We start from the raw sequence: 19414 nt of genomic DNA on the forward strand, positions 1-19414 counted from the left end.
ATGTTTTTGACATATAGGGCTACTCCCCCTCCTCTCCCCTTTGTTCTGTTTCTGTGAAAGAGATTATAGCCTTCAGTGGCTACATTCCAGTGATGGGAGTCATCCCACCACGTTTCAGTGATGCCTATGACATCATAAGTGTGGTGTTGTGCTAAAAGTTGGAGTTCGTCTTGTTTATTCCCCATGCTCTGTGCATTAGAGTAAAGATGACCCCTGACTCTCCAGAGCAGCAGTGGAACACTCATGGCTTCTTCTCCACTGCCAGGACCCGTGAGCAGAGTTCAGTATTCTTTGAAATCTTCTATGGCTTAAATAATTTCTCCTTACCAGATTTCCCCATAACATTTTCCCCTCGCTTCAACACAAAGGCACTATTCACAACTGTGTATTTACCGCTTAGCCTTAGGGACTTCCTGGATTCATCTTTAAACTGCCAATACTATGTGAATGTTTATAGTTTGAGGGAAGAGGGGCCCAGTGATATATGGCCATCATAGCAGCTGGAACTGTTTCCTCTCTTTTTTTGAGCACATTTGGCAACTTATTGCTGGGAAGCAGTTATGATATCTGTAGGAGGAAAGAGAGAGCAGGGCAGCCTCCCACATAAGAAAGTGCTGCTTCTTTCGCTATGGAATAGCACCATTCATGTAGAGGTGCCTGAAAATCATATATGATTTGGATGCTCCTATCCTGAGTTGTAAACTGAAGGAACTTCAAAAAAAGCTATATCAAGTTAACATTTATGTTTTGTGGGTAGTGTTGTGATAAATGTGGAGGCTTTTGAACTGTAGCTACCTAAAATAAAGATTGGTTTTTAATGAAGAAAAGTAGCTTGTGCATTCCAACCCTATGAGCAACCCGCACAAAGGCTATTTCCATTTTTGGCACTTATCTCTTTAAAGTAGTCTGTCATTGTGATAAAAGCTCAAGCAATAATTTTAAAAACTGTACCCAGTTTAACAGCACCAATTAAGATAAGCATCACCATAGTTATGGAGTGCAGATGCTGAATATGTATAATCTCACGTAGGAAGCCCCAGATGTAATGTAATTATTACTGTTACTTAGTGAGTGAGTGAGTATATGTGTGCCTATTGAGCCAGAAGCTTCATTTCTGAGTACTTCAAGATATACAGTAGAGCATGAATTAATGCACACGTGTCTCACCAGGGCTAATTTTCTGAGACACAGTTCAATTATCGTGTCTAATACCTAGCATGACATAATGATGCCTCCAGCTAGCTCCTAAAACAATTATAACTTGATCATGGCATGGATCAGGGACCAGTAATTTTAAAGATTATGCCTGATTCATCATTAAACGCAAACTCAATCCAGTTCATGTGCTTTGGATAAAGCCTATTAATCAATTCACACATCTTCATAAAGAGAAGGTCCCAGGTTCAGTCTATGGTATCTCCAAGAACAGCTAGGAAATTCTGAATGAAAGTCTAGCTCAGGACAAGGTGGAAAACTGCCATTAAGAAAACAACCAGGATAGAGATTGATAAAGAATAATAATCAGAGGAAAGTCCAGTAGCCTAACTAGATTCTGAATCTAGCCCTTAATTAAAGATTTGGATTGGAATCTGGCCATGAGAGAGACTTCTAAACAGGAGTTTAGAATTTGAAATTAGGTTCATGACTGAACTGAGGAACACTGTCAAAAAGGAAGCATATTCTGGGACCAGACTAAGTAGGGTGTTAGTGGCAGATTATTCTCAGGGAAGCATTTCTGGATTACCTACGCAGTATATGGGAATCTTGGGGAAGAGAACAATTTTAACCATCTCAGCTGTACTCTTCAGATCCAACCATGACCATGGGAAGTTGTCCTGTGGCTACAACCTACTGTTTGTGATCATTTTTGTGTTTGGTCATTTCCTCCCACAGAAACACTTTTTCATGGTGCGTTCTTTAAAATGTAAGACTTCAGTCAAAGAAAGTCAGTTACAATGTAATCAATTCATCACCTTGCCTTAAGACATGCCAAGCTTCATTTATTTCTTGCATGACGTCCCACAGAGCCCCTTCCCCTCCAAAAAGCCCAAACAAATCCATACTGTCTTCCATCTTTGTTCAAAGAGAAGAAGCACAGAGATGCAAAAACAGATTCACGGAGTCTTGCACTCAGTAACAGGAGGATGTGGTTAATTCACCAGTTTTCTTTCAGGGACAGCACTTCTCCTCTGGATTCGGACCTCTGCATTAGAACATCCTTCCAGACTGGGAATATCTGCACATTCTCCAGCCTCCAACTTAAGAAGACCTTTGACTTCTGCTTATGTCAGCTAAATACTGTATGAGGACTTCAAGTCTCACTGAATATTTTGTCTCTTATGGCCCAGGCCTGCTGGAGCTGGTTAAGAAGTGTCAGCAGGAGAGAATCTAGTACTGCAAGGCCTTTCCAAGAACATCTAAGTCCTCTGCAAAGAAAAAAAGTCCCTATCAATGCAAAGCTTGGATTAGTTTCCCCATAGCTCAAAGATAAGCAACACCAGGGGTTTGGGAGTTGCATTGGCTCCCACTAGGAAGACTGCCTTACCCCCCCCCCCACCCCACCCCACCCCGGGCAGCCCTGTTTTTTTAGGTCCAGAAGAAGCTTTCATTTACCAAAGAAGTCAACTGCAACTCAATTTCTGGTTTACTACTGTGTTAATTAAGCTTCAGCATCAAACAGCTGAGGTAGATCTAAAATGTGTCATAACTGCCCCCACTTACTGATGTGTATTTTTAAGTCAAAAATGTTGGAAAGTGGGAGTAATAGAGGAATGGGGGAGGCACAAAGTTAACATAAGGCCACACTTTCTCCACCCACTTGCTATAACAGCATTATTTTTCCCAAGGTGCACAACTCCTGAAAGTCTTTACCTGTCATCCAGAATCATTAAGCCATGTGCCTCCAGCTCCTGCACCTCCTCTGATTGCCCAAACACATCCCATAGATTGAGGTCAGGAGCAAACTGGAGCCAGTGCTGTAAGGGGAAACAACAACAACAACATCCTAGTATGAAAAAGTTTATTTCAGAATTTTGAAGAGTTGGCTTTGTGGGTTATCTTATACTGAAGCACCAGTCATGAATGCATGTTTCTTCATAGTCAGATATCTAACCTATATAAGAATAAGTGAACTTCAACCACTTTGCCTCCACACTTTCATCCTGTTAATTGGCACTTAAAACAGGATGGGCATACTCCTATTTATTTATTTGCTGTATTTTATCCCACTCTATCTCAACCCCGAAGGGGACTCAGAGCAGCTTCCAAATTGGCAATAATTCAATACGCAGGTATACACATCCTACCCTTCTGAATGACAGAGTTGATAGCAGCTTTCTGACCATCCAGTTGATCAGTTGCTAACACAGAATCCAAGTTTCACTGGGTGGAAAACCTATCCTAAACACCAGAATATTTAGACCTCCACAAATACAAAATACCTAAGGTTTACAGAATTTTGTAACTGAACTATAAAATATTTGCTGACCGGCTTCTGTTTGAATTTCAAAATTTATTCCAGTAGCAAAAGAAATATGACTAAGATTTTTTCCCATAAAGTAAGAACAGCAAAAGAAATTCACTATTATGCTCAAAGCAATGGTGATACCAAAATCTGAAACCTTGTGCAGAGATGTTTCCCTAATCTTGTAATATTTAATAATACTAACCTCTGTTCTTCCCTCCCCCACCAATGCACTTATAGGAGCAATGACACAAAGCTTTGCCTGGCATTTGCAAGAGAGAGATGAGAACGTGGCACAGGGCTGGCCAACTATTTTTCGCAAACATCACTTGTAATCTCACTGACATTTCTGATGGGAGGGGGTACAGACAATGATTTGTGGAAACTGAGAAAGGATCTGCGTATGTTACATTCTGCTTCATGGCCTCAATCAGGTCTCTTTTAGATGATGATGATGATGATGATTATTCCCTGATTTATCTCCCCAAAGGGGACTCAAAGTGGCTTGACATAAAAGCATTGGTATCAAATTTAAAATATCCACTATACAAATATTAAAAGAGAATTAAACACAAACAGTATTAAAAATTCAATTAAAATCAATCAAACATATTCAAAGTTAAAAACCATAGCATCCCCTGACTAGATCTTAAAACACCTTCAGCTTTAAATGCCTGTTTGAATAAAAAGGTTTTAGCCTGACGCCAGAAAGACAACAGGGAGGGGGCTATTCTGACTCCCTTGGGCAGGGTGTTCCAGAGTCAAGGGGCAGCCACCGAGAAGAAAGGCCCGCTCTCTCGTTCCCACCAACTGAGCTTGAGATGGATGTGGGACCAAGCAAAGGGCCTCTCCTGAAGATCTCAAGGCCCAGGCAGGTTCGTACAAGACGATGTGGTCAGCCAAATAGCCTGGACCTGAACTGTCTAGGGCTTTAAATGTCATAACCAGCCCTTTGAATTGTGCCTGGAAATAGACTGGCAGCCAGTGGAGCTGCTGCAACAAGGGGGTTGCCCACTCCCTGCTGCCAGCCCCAGTTAGCAACCTGGTTGCAGCTCTTTGGACCAGCTGAAGTTTCCAAGCAGTCTTCAGAGGCAGCTCCACATAAAGTGTGTTACAGTAATCCAGACAAGATGTAACTAAGCCAAGCCCCCTGATTCCTGGCCTTCAGAAAGATGGTAAAGACCTAGCTGTGGAACCAAGCTTTTGGGGCAGTGCAATAATGGCAGCAATAGGAAATTTCAACCTGCTGACCGGATACAGTGTGGCTGTCTTGTGATGGTTTTAAATAATGGTTTTAATGTGAAGATAGCTGATTTTAATGTTTATGTATACCGGTATATTTTTTTTAATGTGCTGGCATTGAATGTTTGCCGTATATATGTTGTGCTCCGCCCTGAGTTCCCTTCGAGGTGAGAAGAGCAGAATAGAAATGTTTTAAATAAATAAATAAATAAATAAATACCACCATGGCCAGATCTGACTTCTCAGGGAACGGGCTCAGTTGGCACACAGGTTTTAATTGTACAAAGGCCCTCCTGACCACCGCCAACACCTGGGCCTCCAGCTTCAGTGCCGGGTCCAGAAGAACCCCTAAACTGTAGACCTGTGTCTTTAGGGGAAGTGTAACCCCATCCCGCACAGGCTGGATCACTATTACCCTGCTCTGCCTTTCGACTGACCAGGAGCACTTCTGTTTCTGCCCATTTAAAAACCATAGCCCTTACAACCAACCCAGCCAGTTTGAATCATGAATTTTAAACTCATGTCCTGTGTTTTAATCTTTGTTCTGTGTATTTTAATATCTATTTTATAGATATATATATTAATGTGTGTATTTTATTGAATGTTCACAATGATTATGTGTTTTAACTATGTTGTAACCCGCCTCAAGCCACGAGGAGAGGCAGGTAAGAAATACATTATTATTATTATTATTATTATTATTATTATTATTATTATTATTATTATTCACAACTTTCTGTACTAGAGCCACAAATCTAGTATTTTAAATTGTTGTAGTCAGCCGCACACTTCACTTCCTTTCAACTATGTCTCCATGGGCATCTGAATGCCATTAAAATGGAAGGAGGAATAAGACATTGTTTCTGCATTGCTGCTCCATCTAAGGTCTCTGGAATTAGAACACTACCATCCCAAGTCCATCCAATCCACTGCAAAAGGCTCTGCTGCTGCTATTATTTCCAAGATACTGAAATCTCACCTGGTGTGTGATTCCTACATCCATGCGGAGTCCCAGCATCAGAACTTCCTCCAATCTATGTAAAACAGATAGACAAAGGATCTAGCACTCTCCAGTAATGTAAGAATTGACCTTAGAATATAACATTTCATTAACAAAACAATTATTTTAATATTTTAGCTTCCAAAACAGTCATATAACTAGGAATCTATAACTTTTAACACCGGCTGAGTACACCTTATCTGAAATGCTTGGAACCAGACATGTTTTAAATTTTGGAGTTTTCCAGATTTTGGAATATCTGCATATGCATAATGAGATATCTTGGACATGGGATCCAAGTCTCTACACGCAATTAATGTATATGTCATATACAGTACATTTTATAAACATAGTCTGAAGGAAATTTTATACACAATCTTTTAAATAATTTTGTGCAAGAAATAGTTTGCATATACTGAACCACCAGAGAACAAAGGTGTGAGTGAGTACCTCAGCCACTCATGTGGAGAATTTCAGATCGTGGAGTACCTCAGATTTCCTCGAAAGAGAACTCAATTTCTAATGTTAACATACTTATCAATTGGACAGTGCATTCAGCATGCCTTTTGTCTGATTCCTAGCAAAACCCTCGTGTACATATGTACTAATAATACTGCACACAGGAGGCAAAGAAAACATGCCATGTCTAAGGGAGTTCATAACTGAACCCAAATCTAAAGCAGTCTTTTCAACTGATTCACAATTTTGAGGAATATTATTCAGGATGGAAAGGAAACAAGAGACTTTGGACTCATCTACACTGATCACTCCTTTATACTGACACTTCGAGCCCATCCACTTCACTTAGGCGATCCCTCGTAGGCTGAAGATGATGGTCCTCCATTTCTGGTGTCTTCGGGGTGTGTTCTTAGGTGGCTAAAGAGATCTATTCTTGATCCGCATGCTCTCCAGCAGTGAGGACATTGGTTTACAGGTTGAAGGCGGTCCCGGTCAGGGTTGGCTTGATGGGCCTTCCTCTTGGCACGTTTCTCCCTTAAGCCCTCCATTCGTGCCTCTTCGAACTCCACAGCACTGCTGGTCAAAGCTGACCTCCAATTAGAGCGCTCAAGGGCCAGGGCTTCCCAGTTCTCAGTGTCTATGCCACAGTTTTTAAGGTTGGCTTTAAGCCCATCTTTAAATATCTTTTCCTGCCCACCAACATTACGTTTCCCATTCTTGAGTTCAGAGTAGAGTAACTGCTTTGGGAGATGGTGATTGGGCATTCGGACAACGTGGCCAGTCCAGCGGAGTTGATGGTGTAGGAGCATCGCTTCAATGCTGGTGGTCTTTGCTTTGTCCAGCACGCTGACATTTGTCCACCTGCCTTCCCAAGAAATTTGCAGGATTTTTCTGAGGCAGCGCTGATGGAAACGCTCCAAGAGTTGAGTGTGACGTCTGTAGACCGTCCACGTTTCGCAGGAGTATAGCAGGTTTGGGAGGACAATGGCTTTGTAAACGAGCACCTTGGTATCTCTATGGATATCCCTATCAACAAACACTCTCTGCTTCATTCGGAAAAATGCTGCACTCGCAGAGCTCAGGCGGTGTTGTATTTCAGTGTCAATGTTGACTTTTGTGGAGAGGTGGCTGTCAAGGTAGCAGAAATAGTCAAAGTTTTGTAATGTTATGCCATTAAGCTGTATTCCTGGCTTTGCAGAGGTCTGCTGGCTTTGTTGTTTTTTTGTTGGCTGATGGCATTGTTGCCTTCTTCCAAACTAGGCAGTGCTGCAAGCTCATCCCTGGTTTGTTGTTGCGGGATTTGTGAGAGGGCCTCTTCGGCCACATTGGAGCTGTGATTCAGAAGGTTCTGGTAGTGCTCTTTCCAACATAGTACAATTGATGTTTTTTCCTTCAGAAGTTTGGTTCTATCTAATGAGCATAGAGGCTGTATGCCATGGTTTCTTGGTCCGTAAATGATCTTTGTTGCTTTGAAAAATCCCTGAGCATCATGGGTATCTGCAAAGTGTTGGATTTCTTCAGCCTTCTTTGTCCACCACATGTTCTTGAGTTCTCTGATCTTTCTTTGGACCTCAGCTTTTGCACTAGCGTAGATCTTTTTCTTAGCAGCACAGTTGATGTCTCTCTGCCATGTTTGGAAGGCTTTCCTTTTGTTATCAATTAACAGTTAATTGATAATAGTTAATTGATTCGAGCCCAGTTAATTGATTCGAGCCCATATCTGCTGTCAGTGTAGAAGCGGCCTTTTTTTTTTAATCACTAGCCTCTCCCATGTTTGTTCTCACTTACATTTCCAGCCGGGTGAGTGGAGTCTGCTTCCGGGTCCCATGACCAAAGGCCAATACTTCCTTCATCCATATATCTGGCTCCAGAGTTTGTATTCTTGCTTCTCGATAGACTTTTCCATTTCCCCATGGCACAAATCTTCCATGGGCTCCTAGGAAAAAGAAGTCAATTGTGTGACTAATTCTTCATTTCTAGAAGGAAGCAGGTATGAGAAGCAATTGTCTGACTACCCAAAAACACCAGAAAATCCATCCTTCTTTAATTTTCTGTGTTTAACATGAAATATTGGAAATGTACCACCGGAAAAGGACTTCGATGTACATAATTTACCTGTATTGTGTGTGTGTGTGTGAATAATCTTATAGTTTCTTGTACTTTAAGTACTAAGTGTGATACTAAAATGTAACAATTTTTTTAAAAGAACTTCATTGTTTTTACTGGATACAGAACTTGGGCCTACTCAAGCAAGCTCACCTGGTCCCACTCCAATATATTGACTGCCTCGCCAGTAAGACAGGTTGTGAGTACTAAGTGCTCCCTGTAGGGAAAAAAACAAGACGTAAAGTAGTAAGAAATGTCTTTGTACATATATTACATGAGGCTGGATGATAATGGTAATAATAATAACAACAGTAATAATTATAATTTCTATTTCTAACTCACCTCTCCTAAAGGTTTGAGGTGGCGTACAATATAGTTAAAATACATAGAAACATAAAACTACTAAAAACATAAACCCAAGAATAAAATATATTAAAATCATTCATACCGATAACATGTAAATTTAAATTAATTTAAAACTGACTGGGTTGGCCTTCCAGAAGAGGCAGGCCTTTAAAACTGGTTAACATTATGACAACTCATTTAATTGTTGGCAGTCGTTCCACAGTCTTGGGGTGGTCGATAAAAAACCCTCCACGTGTTTGTTTGGAGTAATGACTCCCTAGAGAACCTCATTGGATTGTGTAGAAGAAGGCAATCCTTCTAACCTGGGCCTAAACCATGTAGGGCTTCAAAGGTCAAAACCAACACTTTGTATTTTGCCAAGAAAAAAACTGGCTTAGGTGTAATATGCTCGTTCCTAGATGTTCTTGTAACTAGTTTGTCTGCCACGTTTTAAACTAACTGAAGTTTTTGAATTTGGTACAGAGATAGCCCAATGAAAAGCATATTGCAGAAGTCCAATCTTGAGGTTACCAGTGTGTGCACTACCATATTCAGGTCCTGCAAATCTAGGAAGGGGCGCAGCTGGCTTATCAGCCGAAGCTGATAGTAAGTACTCCTGACAGGCACATCTGCCTGGGCTGACATTTGGAGAGACAGATCCAGGAGCACTCCCAAGCTGCAAACACAGTCTTTCAGGGGGAGTGTAACCCCATCCAGGACTGGCTGACACACCTCCATCCCCAGGTTAAGACCTTTGATGGCAAGCACCTCTGTCTTGTCTGGATTCAATTTCAATTTGTTTTTCTTTATCCAGGCATTCATTCAGAGGAGACACGCTATCCTTAGCTAAAGCTATTTTCGAAGGCATAAAGAAATATATTTGGGTGTCATCAGCCTCTAGATCAGTGGTTCTCAACCTGGGGTCCCCAGATGTTTTTGGCCTACAATTCCCAGAAATCCCAGCCAGTTTACCAGCTGTTAGGATTTCTGAGAGTTGAAGGCCAAAACATCTGGGGACCCCAGGTTGAGAACCACTGCTCTAGATAATCACTCCCAGTGGTTTCATGTAAGTTCTTAAAACACACTGGAGATAGAACAATGATCTTCAGTGACTGATTCCTAGGGAAACTTAGCTCCTCTTGGGAGCTAGTATTAAATTAAAAAAAATCTAAGCCTTTGTTGTAACAACTTTCTCAACATTCTTTCTTTGGATGGGAACAAGGTCTTGTATCTGACTGTCATTCTCAGGCTGTACCTTGATCAAAGTTGTACTTTGATGCTCAGCTCTTCTTAAAAGAACATCCTTGAACAACAATCTCCCTTTCAGGTGTGAAGTGGGACAGCATTATCTCCTCTTTCCTTTAGCCACACAAAGTTATTTCACTGTCAGGAACTTCCAGATTATTTTGGTTCCTCCCCTATATTTATGTTATACATTAAAGGAAAAAGCTTACATTCCGAGCAAAGTTGGAAACCTCGTACTGATGAAAATCTGCGTTCTGCAGGATGTTTCTTGCACACTCATACATTTCTGATACAATGTCTGGATCAGGCAGGGGCAAAAAGCCCTGATGGACCTGTTTGAAGAGTGAAGTACCCCTCTCCAATGTCAGCTGGTAGAGAGAAATGTGGTCATCACACATTGCAAGCAACGCCTCCAAATCTTGAACCCAAGAGGCAGTGGTTTGGTCTGGGAGGCCAAAGATGAGATCAACAGATATACGGCCTGGAAAGAGTTTCTTGGCTTCTTCTAAAGTTCTCAGAGCGTCATAAACTGAATGGTTCCTTCCAAGCAGCTGGAGTTCTGCATCATTAAGGGACTACAGAGAAGGAAAACATGAGTATGATGGGCATTTTTATGGCAAGAAAATGAAATAAGTGGCTTGGGGAAATACATAACTGATGGGGAAAGTATTTGAAACAATATAAAAGTATGCATGTAGGTGTACATATGAAAACAACAAACAATAATCAGTAGTGTAAAGAAGTATGAATTTTAGTTTACAGATGCCATGTTTAATTGTGTTTTAAAAGTCATGTTTAACTGTGTTTTAAAAGAGTCAGTATTTCAGTTACTCTGCACTCATGAGTGGTTGCCATGGAGAAGGGGGCAGAGCCAACTGCATTTAGCTGAAGAGAGAGTAGAATTTAGAGGGAAAGTCTGTGGTCAGAGAACCACAGAGAAGGTTGATTTTAGAGTCTGTGTTCTTATGAGACACAGAGAAGACTGATTCTCAGTGAAGGGATCAGGGTGGCTCAAATGTTTGATGACTTATTTTAAGTAGTGTGTGCCCTGATAAGGTACAGGGAAGTCTGATTCTCAGTTGAGGGGATCAGGGAGACTCAAGAGTTTATTTGAGTCATTTTAAAAATAAGTTTAGTGGCTTATTTTAAGGTAGTCTGTGTCCAGATAAGGAACAGATAGTCTGTGATTGTAATTCACAGGGTGACTGCAGGTTAAAGCAGTGGAGAAAGAAGTGGTATTTTAAGGTTATTGCAACTGTTAATCTAAGTGCCTCAAACAAAAAGAGAAGTTATTGTAACCATTAAGCTTGTGCCTCAATAAACGTGTTATTGTTCTTCAAACATCTCAGTCTCTGTCATATATACACATATTCATCAAGAATAAACAAGAAGAAAAAAGAAACATAAAATTTTAAAAGTCTCCTCTCTAAGTAGCCAGTGGCTAAATCTTCCAATAGTGGTGGCAAGAGTTGATAATCCCCTTAACATTTGGTGGCAGCATTATAAAACCTCTATAATTTGGTGACAGCTTTTAAATAAAAACATCTTTATATTGGTGGCAGCAGATATATAATATAAATATAATTAATTAATAGGAACTCCTCCACATCTCCGCAATTGGTGTCAGAGATGGGATTTTAAAAAAGATTTCTCTCCCTTTCTGACATCCTAGCAAGTAGGTTGAAAGAGCAGCAGAATGGTAAGTGCTTAAGAGGAAAATTACACTTTCTTTGTGAAATCCCTGACTTTTTACCTCAGCTGAAATGTGGCCACCACATTGATCAAAGCAACAATGAAAGTGTTTGCAGACATATTTTCCAGTGTTCTATTCTTAATCAAATCTCTTCCTTCTGAAATTGGTTTTCTGCATGAATTACCCTCAGATAACACTTCTGTAATTACTATTCTTCTTCTGTCATTCTCCAGGGAAGGAGTGGTCGAAGTTATCATGAGTAAGCCAGGGTAAACTTGACCCTTCCGTCTACAAGATTATGACAGCTATTATTTATTATTATTTCTTTATTTACCTTATTTATATCCCACCTTTCTCTACCTCAAGGGGGACTCAAGGTGGTTATAATGACAGCTATTATTTATTGTTATTATTTATTGATTTACCTTGTTTATTTCTCGTCTTTCTCTACCCCAAAGGGGACTCAAGTTATGCCCCTGATCACTCACCTGGATGCCAACAGAAAGCCGATTGACACCCGCTTTCTGGAATTCTGCAAGGCATAAGGCATCTGCTGAAGTGGGATTGGCTTCCAGTGTAATCTCAGTGCCTTCTGCTACAAAGACATCACGGGAGATGGCATCCAAGACAGCTGCAATGGTGAGTGGACTGGCCAAGCTTGGTGTTCCCCCACCAAAGTACACAGATGTGATTCTGTGAAGGACAGAAAGGAAGCATCAAATCTGAAAAAACCAATACAGAAATATATTTGCCTTCCTAGCTTCTTCCACGAAGAATTTGACATAAGGCTTTTTAGAAGAAGGAAGTGTGAAGCAGTGGTTTGAATGCTGGACTAGGGATGCAACTACACGGTAGAATTAATGTAGTTTGACACTACTGTAATGACCATTGCTCCATGCTATGGAAACGACAAACTCTTTAGAGTGCTGGTGCCTCACCAAACTACAAACCCCAGGATTCCATAGCACTGAATTGTGACAATTAATACGGTGTCAAACTGCATTAATTCTATAGTGCAGATGCACCCCAGGACTCTAGGAGACCAGGGATTGAATTCCCACTCAAAACCCAGTGGCAGACCTTGGGTAGTCACACTCTCTCAGCCTCAGAGGAACGCCACGGCAAAGGCAAACCTCCTCTGAAAATATCTTGCCAAGAACAGCGTTGCCACAAGTCAACTCTAAGGCATTTAAGTAAGTAACTTTATTTTTCTATCCCGCCACCATCTCCCTGCAGGGACTTGGGGCGGCTAACACAGGGCAAAGGCCCGAAAGCAATAAACAAAGTACAACAAATAAAAACATATTACAATAAGTAAAAACAGTAAAATCGCCTGTGCAAAAAAAATACATTAACCATAAAAACTCATTTAGAGCATAAAATGAGTAAAAATAAAATAAGATAAGATGGACCACCAGGTTGGTGGAGGGGATAGTGTGGAGGGGCCATTTAGACTAAAGTGCAATAATGCAGTTATAAAACACTTCAGAGCAAAAGGACAAAGTGCAAGCAATTCCCGGCCATTGGGGTGAGGATGGATGTCCAATTAAGTATAGGGAAAGGGAACAGTGCGAAAAATAATATATTAAGTTTAAGTTTAGGTCATGGGGACTAAATTATTCAAATGTGCAACAAAAAAAAACAAGTTTTTAACCCGTTTTTGAAAGATGCAAGAGTGGGTGCCTGCCTGATCTTCCTAGGGAGTTTCAGATCTGGGGGGCCACTACTGAGAAGGCCCGCTCCCTCGTCCCCACCAGCCGAGCTTGCGATGGAGGCGGGAGCGAGAGAAGGGCCTCTCCTGATGAACGAAGAGATCGTGCAGGTTCATAGGGGGAAACACGGTCATGAAGGTAGGCAGGTCCCAACCATTTAGGGCTTTATAGGTAAGAACCTGCACCTTGAATTGGGACCGGAAAATAATCGGTAGCCAGTGGAGCTCCTTAAACAGGGGGTTTCACTGCTGTAACTGTTCCTTCTCTGACTTCTACAGTCCCTTATTCAAACCCCTGCCTTAACAATGATGTAATCCAATAACGGATTGGTTTTATTCCACAGTGATAAATCTCTCAACATAAATTTTATTCCTCACTTAATTATAAAACATGTCCTCATTTGCCATGCACCCCCATTCCTTCTAAGGCTCCCAACTATGAATGTTGATTCTTCAATACTTTCTTCCTCCTCTTCCACTGTTACTTACCTCTGGACTTGGCTGAATTGAATCAAAGTTCTTGCCTCCTGAATGAGGCAATTCCTCATTCTGGACTCATCAATGTTTCGTGGGATGTACTTGTTGAAGTTACAGTAGCTGCAACGTTTCTCACAATATGGCCACTGAGAGACAAAGGAAACCAGAAAATACCAACAAAGACTAAACATTTTTCCAGCATCTTTTCCATCATCATCCCTGGGATGAGTTTTAACATCACTTCCATCTCACTTCAGCAAGGTCAAAACACTCACTAGGAACAATTACCAGCAACTTTATTCTGTACCATGTTCTGCTCATGGTGCTCAGAAATTCATTGGGCAACTACTAATCATACTGAATATCTAACATAAGTTGAAAAATTCCATCCTGCTTCAAAATGATTCTCTACTTCTGGTTAACATCCATCCAAACAGACATTATAAACACAATCTGGTGCCTCCATGTAGTATTTCTTTGACATGCAGATGATATCGGTCAAAGTATATTCTTAACCATTACCAATTTAATAGTAGCCGCGGTGGCGCAATGGGTTAAACGGATGACCTAAAGGTCTGTGAGATGGGGTGAGCTCCCATCTGTCAGCCCCAGCTTCCCATATGGGGACATGAGAGAAACTTCCCACAGGATGGTAACACATCTGAGCATCTCCTGGGCAATGTCTTTGTAGACGGCTGATTATCTCACACCTTAAGCAACTTGCAGTATATCCTCAATTTGTTTCTAACACAATAAAAAACCTAATTTAATAAGGAGTGAAGGCACACTATGGGCTCTTCCAAACAGCCATATAGCTCCGAATATCAATGCAGAAAATCCTACAATCTGTTTTGAACTGGGTTATCTGAGTCCACACTGCCATATTCAAAGGATTTTATTCAGCTGTGTGGAAGGGGCCTATGTGTTTTAAATCCATGCATGGAAAATAACCAAAGTAATTTCATTAATTGTTTTTGAGGCTCTGTCTTGGACAAGGTTAACAGGATCAAAGGCTAGAAGTAGGACCAAGAATGAAAGTTCCACTATTTTGCCTTTTTACATTCAGAACTATTTTTTAAATTTGTTCTTTGAAAACTTTTGTGTAAGTGCATAGAATTACAACTTTGCTGGATGCTTTTGTGGTGATTCTGAGAAACTCCAGCCATTTTCAGTGTTAAAAAATAGCTAATTTGCTGTTAGTTGACATCAAGTCAGTTTCGATGCATGTCAACCCTATGAATGAACCACCAAGAGTACATCTACAACAGCCATGGACAAACTTCAGTCCTCCAGGTGTTTTGGACTTCAACTCCTACAATTCCTAACAGCCTCAGGCCCCTTCCTTTTCACTTAGGCGGCTGAGGAGAAAAAGGAAAGGGCCTGAGGCTGTTAGGAATAGTGGGAGTTGAAGTCCAAAACACCTGGAGGGCCGAAGTCTGCCCATATCTGCTCTACACTGTAGAATTAATGCAGTTTGACACCGCTTTAATTCCTGTGATTCAATGCTATAGAATCATGGAAGTAGTAGTTTTTCAAGCTCTTTAAACTTTCTTTGCCAAACAGTGCTGCTCCAAAACTATAGCTCCCACAAATTCATAGCACTGAGCCAGGGCAGTTAAAACTAAATTAAATCTATAGTGCAGAGGTACTCAGAGTCATTGTGTTGTCAAGGCTTTCATGGCTGGAATCACTGGGTTGCTGTGTTTTCCCAGCTGTATGGCCATGTTCCAGAAGCATTCTCTCCTGACGTTTCGCCTGCATCTATGGCAGGCATCCTCAGAGGTAGGAGTCCCCGATGGCGTAGTGGGTTAAAGCCTTGTGACTTGAAGGTTGGGTTGCTGACCTGAAGGCTGCCAGGTTCGAATCCAACCCGGGGAGAGCACGGATGAGCTCCCTCTATCCGCTCCAGCTCCATGTGGGAACGTAAGAGAAGCCTCCTACAAGGATGGTAAAAACATCAAAACATCCAGACGTTCCCTGGGCAATGTCCTTGCAGACAGCCAATTCTCTCACACCAGAAGCGACTTGCAGATTCTCAAGTCACTCCTGACACACACACAAAAAATCCTCAGAGGTTGTGAGGTCTGTTGGAAACTAGGCAAGTGAGGTTTATATATCTGTGGAATGTCCAGGGTGGGAGAAAGAACTCTTTGTCTGTTTGAGGCAGGTGTGAATATTGCAATTGGCCACCTTGATTTGCAATGAATAGCCTTTCAGCTTCAAGGTCTGGCTGCTTCCTGCTTGGGAATCCTTTGTTGGGAGGTGTTAGCTGGCCCAGAATGAGTCATGTCTGGAATTCCTCTGTTTTCTGAGTGTTGTTCTTTATTTACTGTCCTGATTTTAGAGTATTTTTAATACTGGTGGCCAGATTTTGTTCATTTTCATGGTTTCCTCCCTTCTGTTGAAATTGTCCACACGCTTGTGGATTTCAATGGCTTCAAAGGAAAGGCACTGCAGACTAGCTCAACCAGAGACGTTAGCCATGGCAGAGCACTTGATGAACCAACCTGGACGCAGCATATGATTTGAGAACACAGAAATGCTGGACCACTCTCACAACCACCATGTCAGGCTACACAGAGAAGCCACTGAAATCCACAAAAACAAATCCACATTTATAAGGTTCCCCCAGTAATGATGGAGACCCTTCTCTTGAAGAAGCAGCTTACGGCGCGTGCGCAGCAGGGCCGTGCAAATGACGCATACGCGCACGTTGACGTCGCTTGCTCACTTACATGGAGGTAGAGGGCTGCTTGTGCCTCTGAGTCTTGACGGGGCGCTTGAGTGACACCGCGGAAGGCGGGGTCTCTGGCCGGTGGCCGAATTCTCCGCAGGAGACCCGTCGCAGGGAGCGCCTTCACCAGGAGGCGGCCCATGTCTTGTCGCTTGCTCACTGGCCGGAAGAAGCGGCGAAAAGGCCCGCTAGGGGAGAGAGGGGAGGAGAGCAGGCCGCAGGCGCCGCCGGTGTGAGTGGCAGGCCAAGAAAAGGGGCAGCCTGCCGAGCATGCGTAGATCTCCTTCCTCAGCATTCTGTGCCCTGGCTCATCGACGTTATCGAAGTCATGCAGTTAGATCCCACTGTAACTGCCATGGCTCAATGCTATGGAACCCTGGGAGTTGTAGTACTAGTTTGGCGGGCCATCAAAGGCTGAAGAGTGGGTTGCTGTGTGTTTTCCGGGCTGAATGGCCATATTCCAGAAGCATTCTCTCCCGACGTTTCGCCTACATCTATGGCAGGCATCCTCAAAGGTGGATTCACCAAACACGAATCAAGGAACATAAAAGGCACTGCAGACTAGCTCGACCGGAGACGTTAGCCATGGCAGAGCACTTGATGAACCAACTTGGACGCAGCATATGATTTGAGAACAGAAATGCTGGACCACTTGCACAACCTCCATGTTAGGCTTCGTAGAGACGCCACTGAACTCCACAAGCATGTGGACAATTTCAACAGAAAGGAGGAGACCATGAAAATGAACACAATCTGGCTACCAGTATGAAAAAAAAAACTTTAAATAAACAGTAAATAAAGAACAACACTCTGAAAACAGGAATTTCAGAAATGAAACAATCAGGGCCCGCTAACACCTCCCAACAAAGGATTCCCCCAGGCAGGAATCAGCCAGGCTTTGATGCTGCCAGGCTATTCAATGCTAATCAAGGTGACCAATTAAAACATTCGCACTTGCCTCAGGCAGACAACAGTTTTTTCTCCCATCCTGGGCATTCCACCAATATATAAACTTCCCTTGCCTAGTTTTCAATATATTCACAACCTCTAAGAATGCCTGCCATAGATGTGGGCAAAACTTCAGGAGGGAATGCTTCTGGAACAAGGCCATACAGCCCGAGAAACACAGCAACAGTGATTGCGGCCATAAAAGTCTTCAACAACACAAAGGCTGAAGGCCTTATAGTTTCTGTAGCACTGACTGAAAAAGGTTTCAAACTGCGTTAAGCCTATATGCACCCATTGTGAATATGTGCTTTTGCTGGCTCTCCCAAGAAAGAGGAAAGTAATAATGTATCCAAAAACAAAGTATAAGTTACTTATTTATCATGTCAGAAGTGAACTGAGGGTCCAAGTTGTAATGTATTTGAAAACAAAGTTGTTGTTTTTTTTAAAAAAAAAAACCCAACAATTTGGCATTATACTACATATCTTTTGACCAGTAACTGGCCACTTGGAGTCCTCTGGTGTTGCTATAAGAAGGTTCTCCATTGTGCATGTGGCAGGGCTCAGACTGCATTGTAGTAGGTGGCCTGTGGCTTGCTCTTCTCACTTGCATGTCGTGGACAAAGTACAGGTTGAGTATCCCTTTTCCAAAATGCTTGGGACCAGGGAATGTTTTGGGTTTTGTAATATTTGCATATACATAACACTATGTAATACGATTTTGCTCCTGTGTTATAAATGTTTCGTAATTGGTTCTGTTATAAAAATGGGAAGAGGACATCCTGCAGCACATTTTGCTCTGTTTTTTCAATGAATATCTCAGCGTCTCAAGTGGCAGCCATAAAAATTAAGTTTTTGGAGTATAACAACTACTTTCAAAGCAAGTTGTTGTTTATTCAGGTTATCACCTACAAAGCCCTTAACAGGTTTATGCAGGTTATCACCTACAAAGCCCTTAACGGTTTGGGACCCACCTACCTTCGAGACCGCATTTCCCCCTATGAACCCGCACGACCTCTTCGCTCATCGGGGGAGGCCCTCCTCTCGCTTCCACCAACTTCGCAGTTGCGGTTGGTGGGGACGAGGAAGAGGTCCTTCTCCGCCGTGGCCCCCCCGGCTGTGGAACTCGCTCCCCAGGGAGATTAGGCAGGCCCCTACCCTACTTTCCTTCAGGAAGAGCCTGAAAACTTGGCTATTCAGAAGGCCTTCGTTGACTGATCCTTGTGGGATCATGTTATTTACCTATTAAGCAGTAGACCCTCTGGATTGTTTTTAGGATTCATTCAGCACTTTAAGTATTACACCTGCTGTATAATTATCCCTCCCTGATAACTTGATATTGCTTTGCACCTTGGCCTGGATATTTTGACCCAAATCGGGATTTTAATATTATTGTGTATATTGACTTTTATGACTGTTTTTAATCATGTTGAAGTTTTACTGCTCAGTTTAATGTTTTATCTGATTTGTGCTGTCGTGTCTGGGCATGGCCCCATGTAAGCCGCCCCGAGTCCCTCCGGGGAGATGGGGCGGGATATAAGAATAAAATTATTATAATAATAATAATTATTATTCGTTCAGTCACTTCCGACCTTCTGGACCAGCCCACGCCAGAGCTCCCTGTCGGCTGTGGCCACCCCCAGTTCCTTCAAGGTCAGGCCAGTCACGCCAAGGATACCATCCACCCATCTTGCCTTTGGTCGGCCCCTCTTCGTTTTTCCTTCCATTTTCCCCAGCATCATTCTCTTCTCCAAGCTTTCCTGTCTTCTCATGATGTGGCCAGAGCTTCTGATGGCCTAGGGGATAAAAGCCTTGTGACTTGAAGGTTGGGTTGCTGACCTGAAGGCTGCCAGGTTCGAATCCCACCCGGGGAGAGCATGGATGAGCTCCCTCTATCAGCTCCAGCTCCATGTGGGGACATGAGAGAAGCTTCCCACAAGGATGGTAAAACATCAAAACATCCGGGCGTCCCCTGGGCAATGTCCTTGCAAATG

The 19414-nt window shown here is 42.3% G+C and overlaps 1 protein-coding gene across 1 annotated transcript; it reads right to left on the reverse strand.

The window, feature by feature from the left end:
• Positions 1-1961: 1961 nt before the first annotated feature.
• Positions 1962-17638, reverse strand: rsad1 (radical S-adenosyl methionine domain containing 1). The gene is made up of 9 exons (XM_008104510.3): positions 16477-17638; positions 13754-13887; positions 12042-12246; positions 10070-10435; positions 8424-8487; positions 7953-8100; positions 5685-5739; positions 2872-2975; positions 1962-2426 (listed from the first exon to the last, which is right to left on the reverse strand). The coding sequence occupies exons 1-9, from the start codon at positions 16768-16770 to the stop codon at positions 2312-2314; spliced, it is 1485 nt and encodes a 494-aa protein (XP_008102717.2). The 5' UTR covers positions 16771-17638; the 3' UTR covers positions 1962-2311.
• Positions 17639-19414: the final 1776 nt, after the last annotated feature.

Source organism: Anolis carolinensis, chromosome 2 (assembly GCF_035594765.1).
Source record: "Anolis carolinensis isolate JA03-04 chromosome 2, rAnoCar3.1.pri, whole genome shotgun sequence".
Classification (NCBI taxonomy): Eukaryota; Metazoa; Chordata; class Lepidosauria; order Squamata; family Dactyloidae; genus Anolis; species Anolis carolinensis.

Bases quoted from the DNA above. Each gene is read 5' to 3' on its own strand.
- rsad1 (XM_008104510.3), bottom strand. From the start codon at position 16,770: ATGCTGAGGAAGGAGATCTACGCATGCTCGGCAGGCTGCCCCTTTTCT. The intron at 8,488-10,069 runs GTAAGCTTTTTC...TTTTCCCTACAG, and splicing joins TTTCCAACTTTGCTCGGAAT to GGAGCACTTAGTACTCACAA. The intron at 2,976-5,684 runs GTGAGATTTCAG...TTCCCCTTACAG, and splicing joins ATGTAGGAATCACACACCAG to CACTGGCTCCAGTTTGCTCC.